At 38.5% G+C, this 14,761-nt stretch overlaps 1 protein-coding gene across 9 annotated transcripts in view; it reads left to right on the top strand.

The window, feature by feature from the left end:
- The first annotated feature begins 581 nt into the window (after window positions 1-581).
- ZDHHC21 (zinc finger DHHC-type palmitoyltransferase 21) overlaps window positions 582-14,761 on the top strand; it is a 44,085-nt gene continuing 29,905 nt past the window's right edge. For 8 of the 9 annotated variants that reach the window (XR_011736383.1, XR_011736382.1, XM_065861077.2 and 5 more), the window contains exons 1-6: window positions 582-698; window positions 3,673-3,769; window positions 7,480-7,683; window positions 8,518-8,616; window positions 11,298-11,409; window positions 12,967-13,105. Coding sequence is in view for 7 of the 9 variants with exons in the window: in XM_065861077.2 (XP_065717149.1) it covers window positions 7,530-7,683; window positions 8,518-8,616; window positions 11,298-11,409; window positions 12,967-13,105 (504 nt within the window). In the remaining 2 variants the exon portion in view is untranslated. Of the gene's footprint in view, window positions 699-832; window positions 1,024-3,672; window positions 3,770-7,479; window positions 7,684-8,517; window positions 8,617-11,297; window positions 11,410-12,966; window positions 13,106-14,761 lie in introns of those variants that run through there. The other variant, XM_065861078.2, reaches the window with a different exon arrangement.

Genomic DNA, 14,761 nt, shown 5'->3' on the forward strand with positions numbered 1-14,761 from the left:
CATGATTATGCAGTATACAAAGTAAAACACACTCCTCTTACGAAATATGATTTCAGACTATTAAGATACTTTATACAATTTCATACTATAATGACTAATTGGTAAAACAGTTGGGGAATGAGATTCTTCTAACAGGGGCCCGGAGATCGAGGCAGAGACCGTGTCTGGAGTGCTGGTCGGGAACTGCCAAGGGACACTGAAGGGATGGAGGGGAGGCAAGGGCTCGTCTTGACTAACGCCCGGGCTCGGGAACGGGCCTGCGCCAGCGACCTGCAAAACCGGCGAACCGCGGCCGCGGGCCGAGCCGGTACGGGCAGCCGGGCTGCGGCACCTCCGGCGGGCAGGCGGGTCCGCCCTGCAGCGTGGCTCCCGCCGCTGGCGCAGGGAGGACGGGGTGCAGAAACCAGTCACACCGCTCCGGCCGGTGAGCATCAAGGTGCTGGGTAACGCACCCGGCTGCCAGGCGGAGCCCACAGCTCAGCCGTGACGGGAACTCGCTGGGGAGCCTGTCCGCCTCTTCGCGTCCGCACGCTCCGCGACCCAGCCCCCTGCGCGCATGCGCGGTTCCCACAGCGGAAGCGGAAGGTGCAGTGTTTGGGCGCGAGCGGCGGAGGCGGCCCCCGCGGTTGCCATGGAGAGCAGCGGACGGGGGGCGCGTGACCGCGGCCCCTCCCTTCTCCTCGCAGCCTCGCCCGACGGTTGGTTCCGCCTCGTGCCGCGGGGAAGGGGCGGCGGGGGGAGGGGCGGGGGGTGTGCGGGAGGAGCCCATGGAGCGCCCTCCGCTCGGGGCTGCCGGAGGGGTGTCACGCCGCCAGGCCGCCGAGCCGGGGCCTGGAGGGAGAGGCCGCTCCCGCCTGTCCGTTGTGTGGCGGTGGGACGGAGGGCGCCGGTGGTCCTCGGGCGCGATTGTTCGTGGTCCTGAGAAGGCTGTTCGGTGGTGGGGTTTGGGTAGAGTGCGCTGGGTCCTCCGTGTAACCAGTCGTGGACATGAGCTTTGCCTGTGTTTAATCCGTGTGGCCAGTGGTGGGTGTCTGCGCTACCTGTGTCAGCTTCAGCTTCAGAATTGCAGTTTTCTGCATGGAGTGTAGAGGGAGGAAAACCCTTAGCAAGCTTCATGAGCATCCTCTTATCCATGAGATAAAGCAATACTTAGTCGTTCTCATGAAACTCCACAATGCTGCTCTTTTTTTGCTAAATGATGAGGAGGGCATTTTCTGCTCTTGAGCAAGTACATGGGTTTTGTTGGTCCTGTACTCGGGCAACACAGCATAAGGAAATACAATGCCCTTTAGCCTTTCATAGCTTCACACTTGTTATTTTCCAGCCCCAGTAGTTAGTAAAATGAAATTGTACATCTTCACACCATTCACACTGAGGATCCAAACAGTAATGTGCTAAAGCCATGTATATTGTCAGTGTAAAAGTGGCTGTTTGGTCAGCAATAGATGAAGATAGTTTTCATGGATTTGTGATCCATGGTGGTACAACATGCGTGCATTGGTATTGAGCCATGTCCCAGTCCAAGCCCATGTGTCATCTTTCATGAGTGCAGTAGATGTTTAGAGGCACGCCTTGCAAAATCCTATCTGTAAAAAAGAACTGGGTGGGGACATCTTGCCTACCTTAACCTGTCAACAGCCACCTAACAGCTCTGTAGTGCCACAGTTTCTACTAACAACCATCTATTGTATAAAGATGTTTAATGCGTACGTAGGATTTTGTCATGTCAAAAATGTGTTCCTACTTGTATTAAATGGTTATCCAGATACTAGTTTTGTTAAACAGAAGAGCTGTAAGAGACATAATGGTAATTATATTCTGACCCTTGATTACATCACGTAAGTGACTTCTTTAAAATGCAGTCGAAAGTAATTTAGCTGTTTGGTTCAAGTCCACTTTGTTTCTTTCTTGTTGAAGTGTATTTTTAATTTTATATCAGTAGCTTTTGGCAGTAATTCTTAACATGTCAGAAGCGTCACATATCTAGGGCCACAGCTGTTGATTGCTATGGCCTTGTTTTGGCTATCACAAATATGATAGCAAGTGTAGCTCTTGTGTTACTACTCTCTGTTCCGCTTTCTGAATTGCTTAGAATACAGCCTTCTTAGAAAGTGGTTTTTTTCTCACTCTAGAAGTGTATTTTGTAGAACATAGTATTGTTCAGTTTGTGTGGAGTCTTAAAATTATGTTTTACAGTGAACAATTCTGTGAATTATTGATCTGAGCCATTCTGGATTTGTTTAAGCCAAAGTGAGGCAGAATGCATAGAATCTTGGTTTCTAGTTATGTATGAATGCAATAGCCATAAAAGTGCAAGAAGCAGGATGCTGCCAGAGGTGCTTGTATTGACTTTATTTATGAAACGTAATTTTCTAAGTATGTTTTGGGAGAGTCTTGATGCAAAATTTTATACTTTTTTTTTTTTAAGTTTGCATTCAAATGAACCTAATTAAAACAATCTTCATGTTAACTTTTCTGGTCAGTGCAGAGCTTTCTTTTTTCTCAGAAGTGACTTTCTGCCTGCCTGACTCATTCTGTGGTCTCATTATTCAGGATGTCGCATCAGGAGTCACATTGAATGTGATTGTAGTGAAGAAATCCAGTAGTAAAAATATTTTTTGGAAAGGCAAGAGCAGTTCTTGATTTTTGTAAGAAAAGCTCTGTCGTATTTTGGCATATCTGAAGCTTTCCGCAGCCAGAGCTAATGTTTACTTTTAAATGCTTTGTGTTTGAGGTATGTATTTAGGAAAAAATGCTATAAATTAGGGTAAGAGGGAAGAAAACTACAAAACCTCCAACATTAGTGTTGTCTGTTTTATCTTAAAGGATTTTGTTGTGAGATTTTTAGGCATTGCATATATGAATACTGAATATATAAGGATATAAATACTTAATTGTTTCTTTTCAACTGATTTATTGTAAACCTGCTCATAGACTTTTTTCCCTCTACATATTGTAGTTATTATTCTTATCAGAAATGATGCATCCCAAAGAACAGAATTATTTGAGATCAGTCTTCCTTTATTTTGACATTATATTTGAAAGGCTTAATATAGATTTTTTTAAAGTATGTTTAAAAATAAAAGACTGTAAGTTCACCTTGCCCGTGAGTTAAATTGGAATCTAATACTTTCTACCTCATCATCAGAATATGCATGTGTTAGGTTTTCTCTATTCCCCACACTCTTACATATTTATATATGGTACATGCAACAAGAATGAGAAGGAAAAAAGCTCACTTTGCTGGAGGAAGTTAATATATTAACATTGCTTATACAGTATTGCTAACAAAAGTATAATGGAAAATATAAAGCTTAATTTATCATAACAGGCATGGTGAAGAAAGTGTATGACAATCTAAATTAACTGAAATACACTGACAGTAGTGCAGTTTACTGTAGACCTTTCTCTGAACAGTCTCATCCTTTAAAATCTATATTAAAATTATGAAATGGCCTAGAACTGAAATTCAAAGAACACTAGTTAGAATCAGTATGTCAGTTTAGACATGAGAGGCAAAGGATCTGGATATCTTTGTAAATAGCTTGAGAGGAAGCTCTACTCAGTGAGTTGAGGTACAAAGAACAGAACAGAAAGTAGTCTATTACATGTTGCCTTTCAAGCCAGTGATGATGGTTGGTTGAGTATCACACTCTTTTTGTTCTCTTTCAGGAAAAATACAGAAGATGATCATGAAAATCCTCTCTTTCTTGAGAATGGGGCCTTTTTATGTGTAGGTCCAACTGAATTGTGGAACTTGCCATCAGAGGTATGGTTTGGGGGGCTGTATTTCTGTTTGGTTTAGTTCTTTAATTATATACGTGAATAGTGTAGGCAAAAGTTAGTTATTGAGTTATAAAAATTTTGGATGTGTTTCCATTCTAGGCACTCTTATTGTTTTCTCCAGAATCTCTCTCACTGCTTATTGCTCATGCATTATACTTTGTAGATCACTCAGAAACAAGCATTTCAGTACTTAAATCTCTCTGTTTCATTGGTTAAGCTATTGTTTCCCCTTCTGAGGAAGCACTGTGAAGTCATGAAATCTCTGCTGCTCTGGTAAGATGGAAAACAGATGGATTCCTCAGTGGGCAGCAGTGTTTCTAACTGCCTCTGTTGTTTTTTACATTTGTGTTTTTGCCAGTCTGCATAGTTTCTCTTTCGGAAATCCATGCTGACTGCTCCCAGTCGCCTTCTTGTGCTTCATGTATTTGGAAACAGTTGCCAGGATTATTTGCTCCACCTTCCCAGTGATCACGGTGAGCCTAACTGGCCTGTAGTTGCCTAGATTCTCCTTACCTTGGAAAACATGGTTAACACTTCCTTTCTTGAGTCCTCTGGAACTTTACCCATCAGTTTAAGACTTCCAAATATAATTGAGAATGGCCTCACAATGACAGGGCCAGCTCTCTCAGAACTCAGTAGTGGCATTTCAAGTCCCATGGAAGTGTTATGTCCAGTTTATTTAAAGGTTTCTTAATCTGATCCTCCCTCACTCAGAGAAAATCTTTGTTGCTCCAGAGTTTCCCACTGGTCTCAGGGGCCTGGGATTCCAGAAGACAGGTCTTACCTGTAAAGAGCAAGGTGAAGAAGGCAATTTGACTTTTTTGCATCCTTTCGACAGATACTGTGTCCCATTCTGCAGCACACCCACATTTCCTCTAGCCTTCCTTACACTGCATATGTACCTGTACAAGAGTTTCTTTTGACCTTCATATCCCTCACCAGATTCAACTCCAGGTGGACTTTGGCTTTCCTAACCACTTCCCAGTATACCTAAGTGGTGTTTCTTTATCAGATATGGACACAAACTTGATGTGACTCCACTTTACCTCTGTTTAATTATTTATAGGATCTCTCTCTCTCTTTCTCTCTCTATATATATAGGATCTCTCTTGGCTTGAAAACCCTGACCACCACTTCCTCACTCCATTTTAGGTCACCACCTACCTCTCTCATTGTTCCTAGTCTAAGCCTTCTCTTAGCAGATTAAGCAGCCTGTTGGCAAAGGTGCTTTTACCCCACATAGTGTCAGGTGGATCTAGCTGCTCCTCCCCCACAGTTCTTGGTCATCAGAGAAGGTCCTATTGATGTAAAAGCTGAGTCCCAGCTTTTCATGCAAGCTGTACAACCACTTGTTGGTCTGCAGGATCTGTCTACTCCTACTCAATTCCTTACCCTTCACCAGCAGGCTGAAGGAGACACCGCCTGGTTCCTAGGCTCTGCCCTTCATACTCCAAGCCAAGTAGTCATGCATGATATTCACCTGGTTTCCCTTGGCCATATTGGTGCTGCCTAGGTGGAAGAGCAACTTGTGCAACCTGCTCTAGGTGAACCTGCTCTAGCAAGGGGGTTGGACTAGATGATTTCTAGAGGTGCCTTCCAACCCCAACCATTCTGTGATTCTGTGAAGAGCAGCTGAAGGTCATGGTCTGAGGGCCACTCTACTACCAGTCTCAGTAATGGCTGATCCATGGTATCCAGGACCCAAGCCCCTGGCAAGCAGCAAATCTGGACAGGTGACAGATTGGGCTGGCAGAGCTGCCTCTGTCCCTGCAACAGGGAGTTTCCCACTAGTGTTCCTTGCCCTGTCCTGCCACAGGACTTGGGCACAGCCAGTTTGGAAGCTTCACTGGACAGAGCCCCCTGTCTTTACCTGCTGCCAGGGTTCAGAACCTGCTCTGTAGATCAGAGCTGCAAGCACAGCAGGAACTGTTCTGATGGTACCAGCGCTCACAAGCTCCCATGCTCATCAGGCTCAGCATCTCCATGCCCAGCCTGATAAGCTAAGGCTCTGCCTGCATCTCTGCAGTGCCGTGGTGGTTCCTGTAGCTGCAGGGGGGAATCTGGTCTATGTCCTTTTCAGTATTTCCGATGTCGTACAGTCTGCCCACCTCCTCCTAGAGCTTGGCTGCCTCAGACAGATCCTCCATCAGTGCATGCTTAGAAGGATATAAAATGCTTCTTAGTTCTAAACCTGCTGGTTACCAAAGCTAACTTACAACAGAAGCGCATTAAGTACTGGCAGGTTCAAGAGTATGATACTACATCATTTATATGTCTAGAGACTGTATGTACTTGTCTAGTGTATTAGTAAAATTTATACAACAGACTGTGGTGTGTGCATGCTACATGTAGTAAAATTAGAAAATGATAGTAAATATAGGCCTAAATAGTTTTTGTGATCATTGTGAATTTGAAAACAGTTCTAAGAGCACAGTAGGTGTATTCAATATGCAACATGAGTTTATCAAACAAGTGTTATCAAATTTGTTGTGTTTTTAGGATAAAAATAAGCACTTAACACTCTGCTATACTTGAATGCGAATACTTGCACAAGAGGACAGCAAAAAAAGGGATTTTCATAAATAGTGCATAGGAGAAGTCTGGAAAAATGTCAGATAGCTTATTTGGGCCTGGTTTTAATTAGAGATCCAGAAAAAGATGAAAACAAGACATTAATGAAACTTGTGAATAATATTAAGCAGAGAAATTGTTAGTGCAAGTGAGGATAGACAAACATGAAATAAGCAAGCAAAACCCCTGGAAACAGAGATGTCTACCTCATAAACAAGATGAAACTTCTATGCAACAATTAGAAGCTGAAAGGAAGGAAATCTATCTAAATTGGACAAGTTCCCTGAAGCCCAGAAATTGGGGAAATAATGAGTAGGAGAGTAGCTTGGGGTTTCTGTTTGTGTTGCAATACTAAGATATATATATGAAGGCAACGTGACAAAAAGTAACAATAGTAATCCTTCCCTTGAAGGTTCTGCTGAGTAGTGCTTACAACAATGCTTTGTTTTTATCAAGATAGTTTATGAAGCTCTGAAGTTGGAACCGTAGGACTTGGTGGGGTTTCCTCCGTGTAAAACAAAAAAGAAACCAGCACACTGAACTAGCAGAATTGAAACTTTGATTTTTTAAGCATGATTAATAGTGAGAAAACTTGATAGGGAAGGGAAAAGTGACAAATTAATAGGGAAGCTTGTGACCATTTTAGCATATAAACTTTTAAAAAATAAACTTGAAATATAGTTGTGAGACTACGATAGGTATGTGGGATGAATCCTTGCATAATATGAATCATTCCCTGTATTGTTTGCTTTGCAACCTTTTTATTTTGGTAGGAGACTTATTTTCTTTAATGTTTCTATCCTTTGTTGCTGCCAGCTGGCTGACAATTGCTTGCTGTAGCTATTACTTAATAGTTTTCCTAAGAACTTATTTTACTTGCATCTTGATGATAAATGTTACTTTTTAGTGAGATATGACTAATGGATGAAATAATAAAATTTTTGTTTTCCTGGTACTTGAACAGTGTATATGAAATGTTTGTAAGTTTTCATTCAGTTCCTGAAATCAGTAGCTGACTGGTGTTTGTTGTTGTTTTTTAATCTATTTGAATGTATGTGGAACCCTGTAGGTTGCATGATGTGAGTTAATTTACTTTTTTTTTTCTCCAGTTTATCTCTCTAGGATAATCTTTTCTTCCTGGGTCGTGACAGATTATTACCTGTTTGTATTCAATGGGACGACGAATTCACTTTGTGATCGACCCTCAGGGTTGGTGCTGCATGGGCCTGATTATCTTTGTCTGGCTGTACAATACAATCTTCATTCCAAAAGTGATCCTTTTTCCTCACTATGAAGAAGGACATATTTCACTTGTGGCAATTTTGTGTGAGTCAATTTAACTTAGTCCTTTTTTCTACTAGTAAAGATAGTATCTGTGGGCAGGAATTAACATGAATGAGAAAGGTCAGAAAATAAAGAATAAAGTGAAGGATAAAGAGGAAGGATAAAGGAGAGAAGGGGTATAAAGGAGATATAAAGGACATAAGGGATAGGAGTACTGGGATGTGTCCTATATTTTGTGTTCTGAGAAGCTGACCGTTCATTTCAAAGGTGTTGTGGTAAAACTTGTTTGTAGGGAACCTGGGGAAAAGCATTAATATGTCTTTCAGTTCCTATAGCTAGAACCTGTCAACATAATTTCAGACCCACAACTCTTAATGCTTGTCAGAATTTGGGAGGAATAGTACTGATGGTTGACAAACTGGGTGTTATTAGTTTCATCATACATCTCTGGATAAGTCAGCTGATATGTGTTAGGCTAATAGGTTTTGCTGGGGAGAATACTTATTTATAACTAGAACCAATTTTAAAGTGAAGGTGAACCATTTGGAATGTCCTTTTACATAGAGGCTTTGAAGTGTAGAATGACTGGTACTTGTTTGATAAGACAGGGGAGGAACTTCTTCAATACAGTAATAAAGTCGTAGTGGCATCCTGCTGGTGCTATCAAAACAATGTTCACTGCTACCTTTTCCTCTGTCTTCTTCAGACTGGGCAGCACTTAGTATTGTAGACTGTATAGCACCAGAGATATATCTGGAATTCAATGAGTAGACTGAGTAATTTCCAACTCCATGCTGAGGCATCTATATTTTTGATGCAGTGTATAACAGATATTTTGTATACCTGAAAAAGGCTAAAAAATGCTTTTTTTTCCAGGTTATTACTTCTGCTCATTGTTTTGTATAGCTTCATTACTAAGAGCCTCAGTAGCTGATCCAGGAAAGCTACTGGAAAACCCAAAGATTCCTATTACAGGTACATTCATTTGTTTCTGTATAATTGAATAAAAGTTATTTTAATGTCCTCAAAATAACTAGGAATAAATTTTATTTTGTGAGATTTGATGGAAACTGTGAACTGTCTCTGCTGGAGTCTGTATGGTTAAAGAAATTAAAATTGGTATGTCACTGTCTTTAACCTGTAAATTTTTAGCACTTTCACTTGTGTAAACTCAAAATTTCCTTTTCAGAACTTGTATTCCTTCAGAAGTTTAGTTATGTAGGAACTTCTGCTATGAAATTTTTCCATGGGAAGTTTTTTTTTGTATTCGAGTCTTTCAAACATACTGCATATACCTCTAACTTGATAATATTTAATAGAAAATATTTAGAGATGATTACTCGTTACAATTCAACAGCTTTTTTTAAACTAAATTTATAAGATGTTGAAAAGGGTGGTAAAAGATACTCTTATGCTGGATTTTACCTGTGCATTTTTTACACTTTTTTTTCAGTGTGTTATGCTAGTATTGGCTGTTAACCAAACAAATGTGATACTAATTTCAATGTGTTGCTGTGAAGTAGCAATTCCCATATGGTGTTCAATGCTCCAGAAACTGGAGGAAATTTGAGAACTTAATAATTCTCCACAGGAAAAAAAAAAAATTTGAACCATTTGATGCTATTGAGATGCTTGTCTAATGCATAGAGCTTTTACATAGCAGTTTAGAATGATATAGGGCTATTAAACAGCATCAGCATTGTCACATTAAGGGAAAATACTTTGTGAATGTAGAAAATGTATCAAATGTAGTGAGGGTTGAATATTTTAGTCTTGTCTTGCAATGTGGTAGATGCCAGGAATAACAGTTTGCTCTCTCTTCCTGATGTTAGTGAGAATCTAGGGTGACGTGTTTGGAAACAGCATCTGTTTAGCCTCAGCACTGAAGTTACTATGTGCACAAACTGGGCAGCAGCTAGTAGGAAGGGATGTATCTCTCTGAATTTCAGATGTGAAACACTGATCACAGAAATTCTCATGTCAGTGTTCTTTCTGTTCCTGGTAACTGAGTCTTTGATCCAGTAAAACGAAAGGTGGCTCAGACTTGGGTTCTGCAGTCAGAGTTCTTGCTGCAGGAAGAACAACATGGGTTCTGCAACCTGAGCTGGAGAATGAAGGCACCTAGTACAGTTACAATTATGTTTATGACTGAATGTTCATGTACCTGCAAAATACCATGGACCGGTACAAATTCCCTTTGTGCACAAATGCTTCTTTCTCTTTTAAGGGATCCCTTTAAATAGCTCTTGAACCTGTTCATTCTCCATTAATTTCATACAGCAATGATACTTTATATATATGTTTGAAGATGGAACGCTTAGGCTTGACTGTGAAATTTATATTATGATTTGGTGTGAGCTAGATCAGGTTTTTTGTACTTTCTAAAGTAGCACTTCAGTTCTCTGGTATTCTCTAGGTTGACAGGAAGATACATTTTTTGCGTGGTATAAATTGTATTAAAAAATCAGGTTGGGGTGTTTCTGAACTCTGCTAGTAGCTACCCTATTAGGGAGTGACACCTCTGTGACACTGGATTTATGGAAACAGATTGTATATCAGTTTGCATTTGGCATTATTACTAGTTTAATGATCTCAGATATTGGGCTTTTTACTTCCAGTGTCCGAATGTTGTTTTGCAGCGAGAAAGATAAGATGAGAACTGCCTGCTGGTGGCTCAGAAGTGCTAATTTAACTTGATTTTGTTTACAGAGGGACAGTACTTTACTGTGTAAAATTTCAGAATACCCTACTATAAAAATGAAGCTTTCTTTTTTTTTTTTTTTTTTGGGTCCCCTGGGATTTAAAAAAAAAATCTGTGTCAAAGATTGTCTATTTCAGTAGAAACAACCAAAGTATTTAAGATTCTCAGTAGAATACATATGCTTTTGTGAATGGAAGTATTACAGTGTTAGTGTGAGTTTTTTGCATGTGAAGATGAACTTTCTGAATATGTAATTTGAATTCTCATTTTCAAAGGCTTCCTCTAATTTGGGTGGTGCAATTTGAGATAAATAATAGCTAAACTGTGCAATAATAGTTCCTGGTAGTTTCAGCTACTCGATATCTCTGGAGATGAACTTGAGGAGTCTCACACTGAGCATCCAAAAATAGTGTATATTTTAAAATACAAGCCTGTCTCTTATCTGTTCTTTGGTTGCCTTATGTATAAAATTCCGTTTTGTGAGATGCCTTAAAATGCTTTGAGGTGGAAGATGTTCCTGAAGTGTTCATTGAGTATTTTATTTTAGTTAGCTAGCTTTGACAAATTTGAGTAGCAGTATTTCTTCAGGAGGTTTTGTATTTGCAGGGAGATTGTACAATGGTTCTGTCTAGCAGATGTGGTTTTTTCACAATAGACGTGTAAGAAAATAATTGTATTCCTTGTTTGAGTGGCAGCTTTTGTGCCGTAGTAGTCACTCCTTAGGGATATATATAGGAGGAGAGAGGATTTTCAAGAAGAAAACTGGCAGAGAGTGGCAAGAATATCTTCCAATTTATTTAAGGTGACAGTGGGAAAAACGTTTTTTAAATGCTACCTACCCTTGTCAACTCATATTAAGTTTTTCTTAATCTTTGAATCACTGACATATAGATTTGTCATAAGCGTGCTGGACTGTGTTTAAATCTTTTTAAGATGTCTTTACATTTTCTCTTAGAACGAGAATATTGGGAATTATGTAACAAGTGCAATATGATGAGACCAAAGCGTTCACACCATTGCAGTCGTTGCGGACATTGCGTGAGGAGGATGGATCACCACTGTCCATGGTAAGACCAGGACATCTGTTCTAACAATTTACTGTTGTTTGAATGAATAATTTCAAAATTTATGGTCTTAAGTATTGGTCATTTGTCATATTTCTTTCCAAGTAATGCTGAATCATTAGGCATTTAGAGCAGGGAAAGGGCAACTTCGAGACTTTATGTCTACAAGTAAAACTGACAGTAAGAAGTATTGTAGCGTAACATTTTATCATTGTCAAATTGTTACCTGCCATATAGTTTTGGAAGATTGATGTATTTTGTTTAAAGAATTGGAATTTTTACTCCTAAAACTGATCTCAACATAATTAGCATGTTGAAGATTTATTTCATTTGTTCCAATTTAGTTTCTGATGCAGGAAAAGATATTTTTGTAGGAAATTAAACAATAATTTTGTTTCTTGGATTAAATAAACCTTTAAATTTCAGCATATGAGGGGATACTCTTTATAATAATAAAAATAGATCATGGTTTAAGACAGTTTTGTTTTTTACTTTACGGATTGGCCGTTCTGAGTAGAAATATTATTGACTTATACCATATACTTGTCATAGCCTCTCTGATTTTGTAATGAAATTGCTTATTTTGATGTTTTCTAACTAGTTTCAGTTAAAAAGAACTAATCTGGCTAAAATTCTCTATTTCAACTGATTGTAGCTTAAAATAAACATTTCTGTCAGTAGTTCTGAGGTATGGTATCCTTCAAGATGGCAATGATGGCAAAGGACATCAGGTGATGTCACCATCAGATTGTGGTGACATCAGGATCCTCCTGTTTTGATTTAGCCGTTTTTTAAACTACCATTTTTGTCAATTGCTACTTCAGAAAATAGTGCCAATATAGTGCTATTGTCATTATGGCTTAGCTTGTTAGTGATGTCTGTGCCAATGCTTATGTGAAATTGCAACCTGACCATTTTTGCATCAGTGTAACTCCTGTGAAGCAGACTAGACTTAGATTTCAAAAATTTTTAATCTCCTACTTGATATTTCTAGAATCCTTGTGATTACTAGTATATGTTGGAGTGTGCAGAAGACTTCTGAACGGAGATGCCTGTTCTGTCTTCTGTGTCTTAGGCTCCTTCCTTAGTCATACTTGTTTGTCATTGGGGTACCCTGTAATCACATTTATTTCAAACCATTAATTTGTATTTCTGGTTTTTGGACTATACATAGTTCAAACCGGTGAAATCTGTTGAGTAACAGAAGATAGTACATATTACTATGAAATTTTGTTGACTTTTAAAAAATAATTTTGTTACTTGAGTATTACTTAAAACTATAGTAGTATCTTCGCCATATGAAAATATGGGCAAATATATCTCCTTTTCTAAGCAGTGATCTCAGTAATGCAACCTATACTTGAGTGTAAGGAAACCACTCCATGGTAACTGCCATCTCTAATGTATGGACCGTCACTTTGACTAAGAATGGAGTGATTAGTCAGTATTTCTTACGTTTACTCCGTGAATAATCATAACTTCTCTTATTCACAATATCATAACTGCAGTGTTAAAGTCTTGGTATTTCTGTCTTTATGTATACAATTTATTTCTCTGCAGGATTAATAATTGTGTTGGTGAAGACAATCATTGGCTGTTTTTACAGCTTTGTTTCTACACTCAGATCCTTAGCTTGTATACACTGATACTTGATTTCTGTCATTACTACTACTTTTTGCCTCTGAAAAAAGAAAACTGGGTAAGAATCTGTTTTCTCTATAAAGTGTCTAAATAGCTAGTACTGCAATGTAATTTATTTTTGTGTCTAGTTATTGCGTGTTTCTGCTTGGTCAGTTGTTAGTGGTAAAAAGAGTTCATCTAGGTATATGCTATCAAGCAAGCAAACTGATTTATGTTAAGTAACAAAGTATCATTCTAAAAGGGTATATGATTTCTATGTCTTAAAAATATAACGTTAGTTTTCTTAGAAATCTAGGAAAGGACGACAGAAACAGGTTCCTTTAGAAGTGATTAGTGAATACTGGGAAGAAGCAATGTAACTACTTTAGGTGTACTCAAATTTAATTTTACTTTCTCTGGAGTAGATTTATTCAGAGTATATATCTGCCCTAAGTCCCTACTTAAAAATGCTGACATTACCAGAAAAAAATGAGAAAAGAACATCTGATCATTCTTAAAGGAGAAAAATATACATGGGTTTTGAAGCATTATCTTGTGTTGGTTTGAAAAGGTCGCATGGGTTAAGGGAGAATTAAGCTCAATTTGTTTTATTTAGACTCTGTTCTTTTATCATATTCCAGCATCTTGTCATCAGCAAAAAGCAATTGAACATGCATACAGAGAAAATGAACTTAAGAATTGGAGCAGAGTGAAAAATTATGGAATTTCTTATTATGAAATTGAAAATGAAAAATATCTGTGTTTGGTGCTCATTTATGATGATTAATGTTCAGAATATTCAGTATGTACTCCTTCCATCATCCAGGACTGATAAAAGTATTACATTCAAGTTGGTATGTGCCAAGTTTTTATCATATGAAATGTACCAAAGTTGAGGATTTTTGCAAATCTCTCAACATAATTTCTCTTCTAAAGGATTTTCATTTTAATTTTTTTTTAATCTATAGAAATATTTCCATGTAAATGGTTTAAGGGACTCCAGAAATATGGAAAAGCAAAGAATTTGCTGTCTACTTGGAGCATCTTTCCATAGACACTGTCCTGTAAACAGAGACAGACCTATAAAATGCATCTCTTAAAATGGAGTACTCATATTTTTCACTTTGTTTCCAGTTTGTTGCAGATGGGCTTTTCATATTTACCTTACAGGAATTGTGAGATTTGGGGGAGCCATTTTGATTTGTTGTAGCTGCCTTCAAATTAAAAGGGATATGAAATTGCAGTCTTTCTCTGTTAGTGAAGAAATTTGTCATCTAAGAAAAATTTCTTATGGACGTTACATTTTAGAGCTTTGGAAAGTTAGTATTTTTGAAAGATAACTAAGTGTAAATGTCTTTGCTTCTAGTTTCAGTAGCTTTTAAATTTTTTTTTTCATTTACAAACTAAGTTAACTTACAACATTTCTTGACTGAGTAATATTATTCTTTCTGTATTCTGAAGGCTTCTCACACACAGGGTTTGCAGGTTTTAAGTGCAAGCACTTCACTGTGATATTGAATGAAATATTGGATTGGGCATTGCAGTACTTCTAGAAGGAGCGTTATTTTCCAAAGATAAAGTCTTTATATTGAATGTGTTGGTGGTGCTTCTCTAATTGTGTAATTTAATGGTAGAATATTTTCTTTTTATTGTGAGAGTCCCCTGAATGCTCTAACTTAGTTAGTAAGTACATTGTGTTTTTAAAAAAGAACCCAAGTTCTGTTTGTTCAGGAGC

This window comes from Patagioenas fasciata, chromosome Z (genome assembly GCF_037038585.1).
Source record: "Patagioenas fasciata isolate bPatFas1 chromosome Z, bPatFas1.hap1, whole genome shotgun sequence".
NCBI classification, from domain to species: Eukaryota; Metazoa; Chordata; class Aves; order Columbiformes; family Columbidae; genus Patagioenas; species Patagioenas fasciata.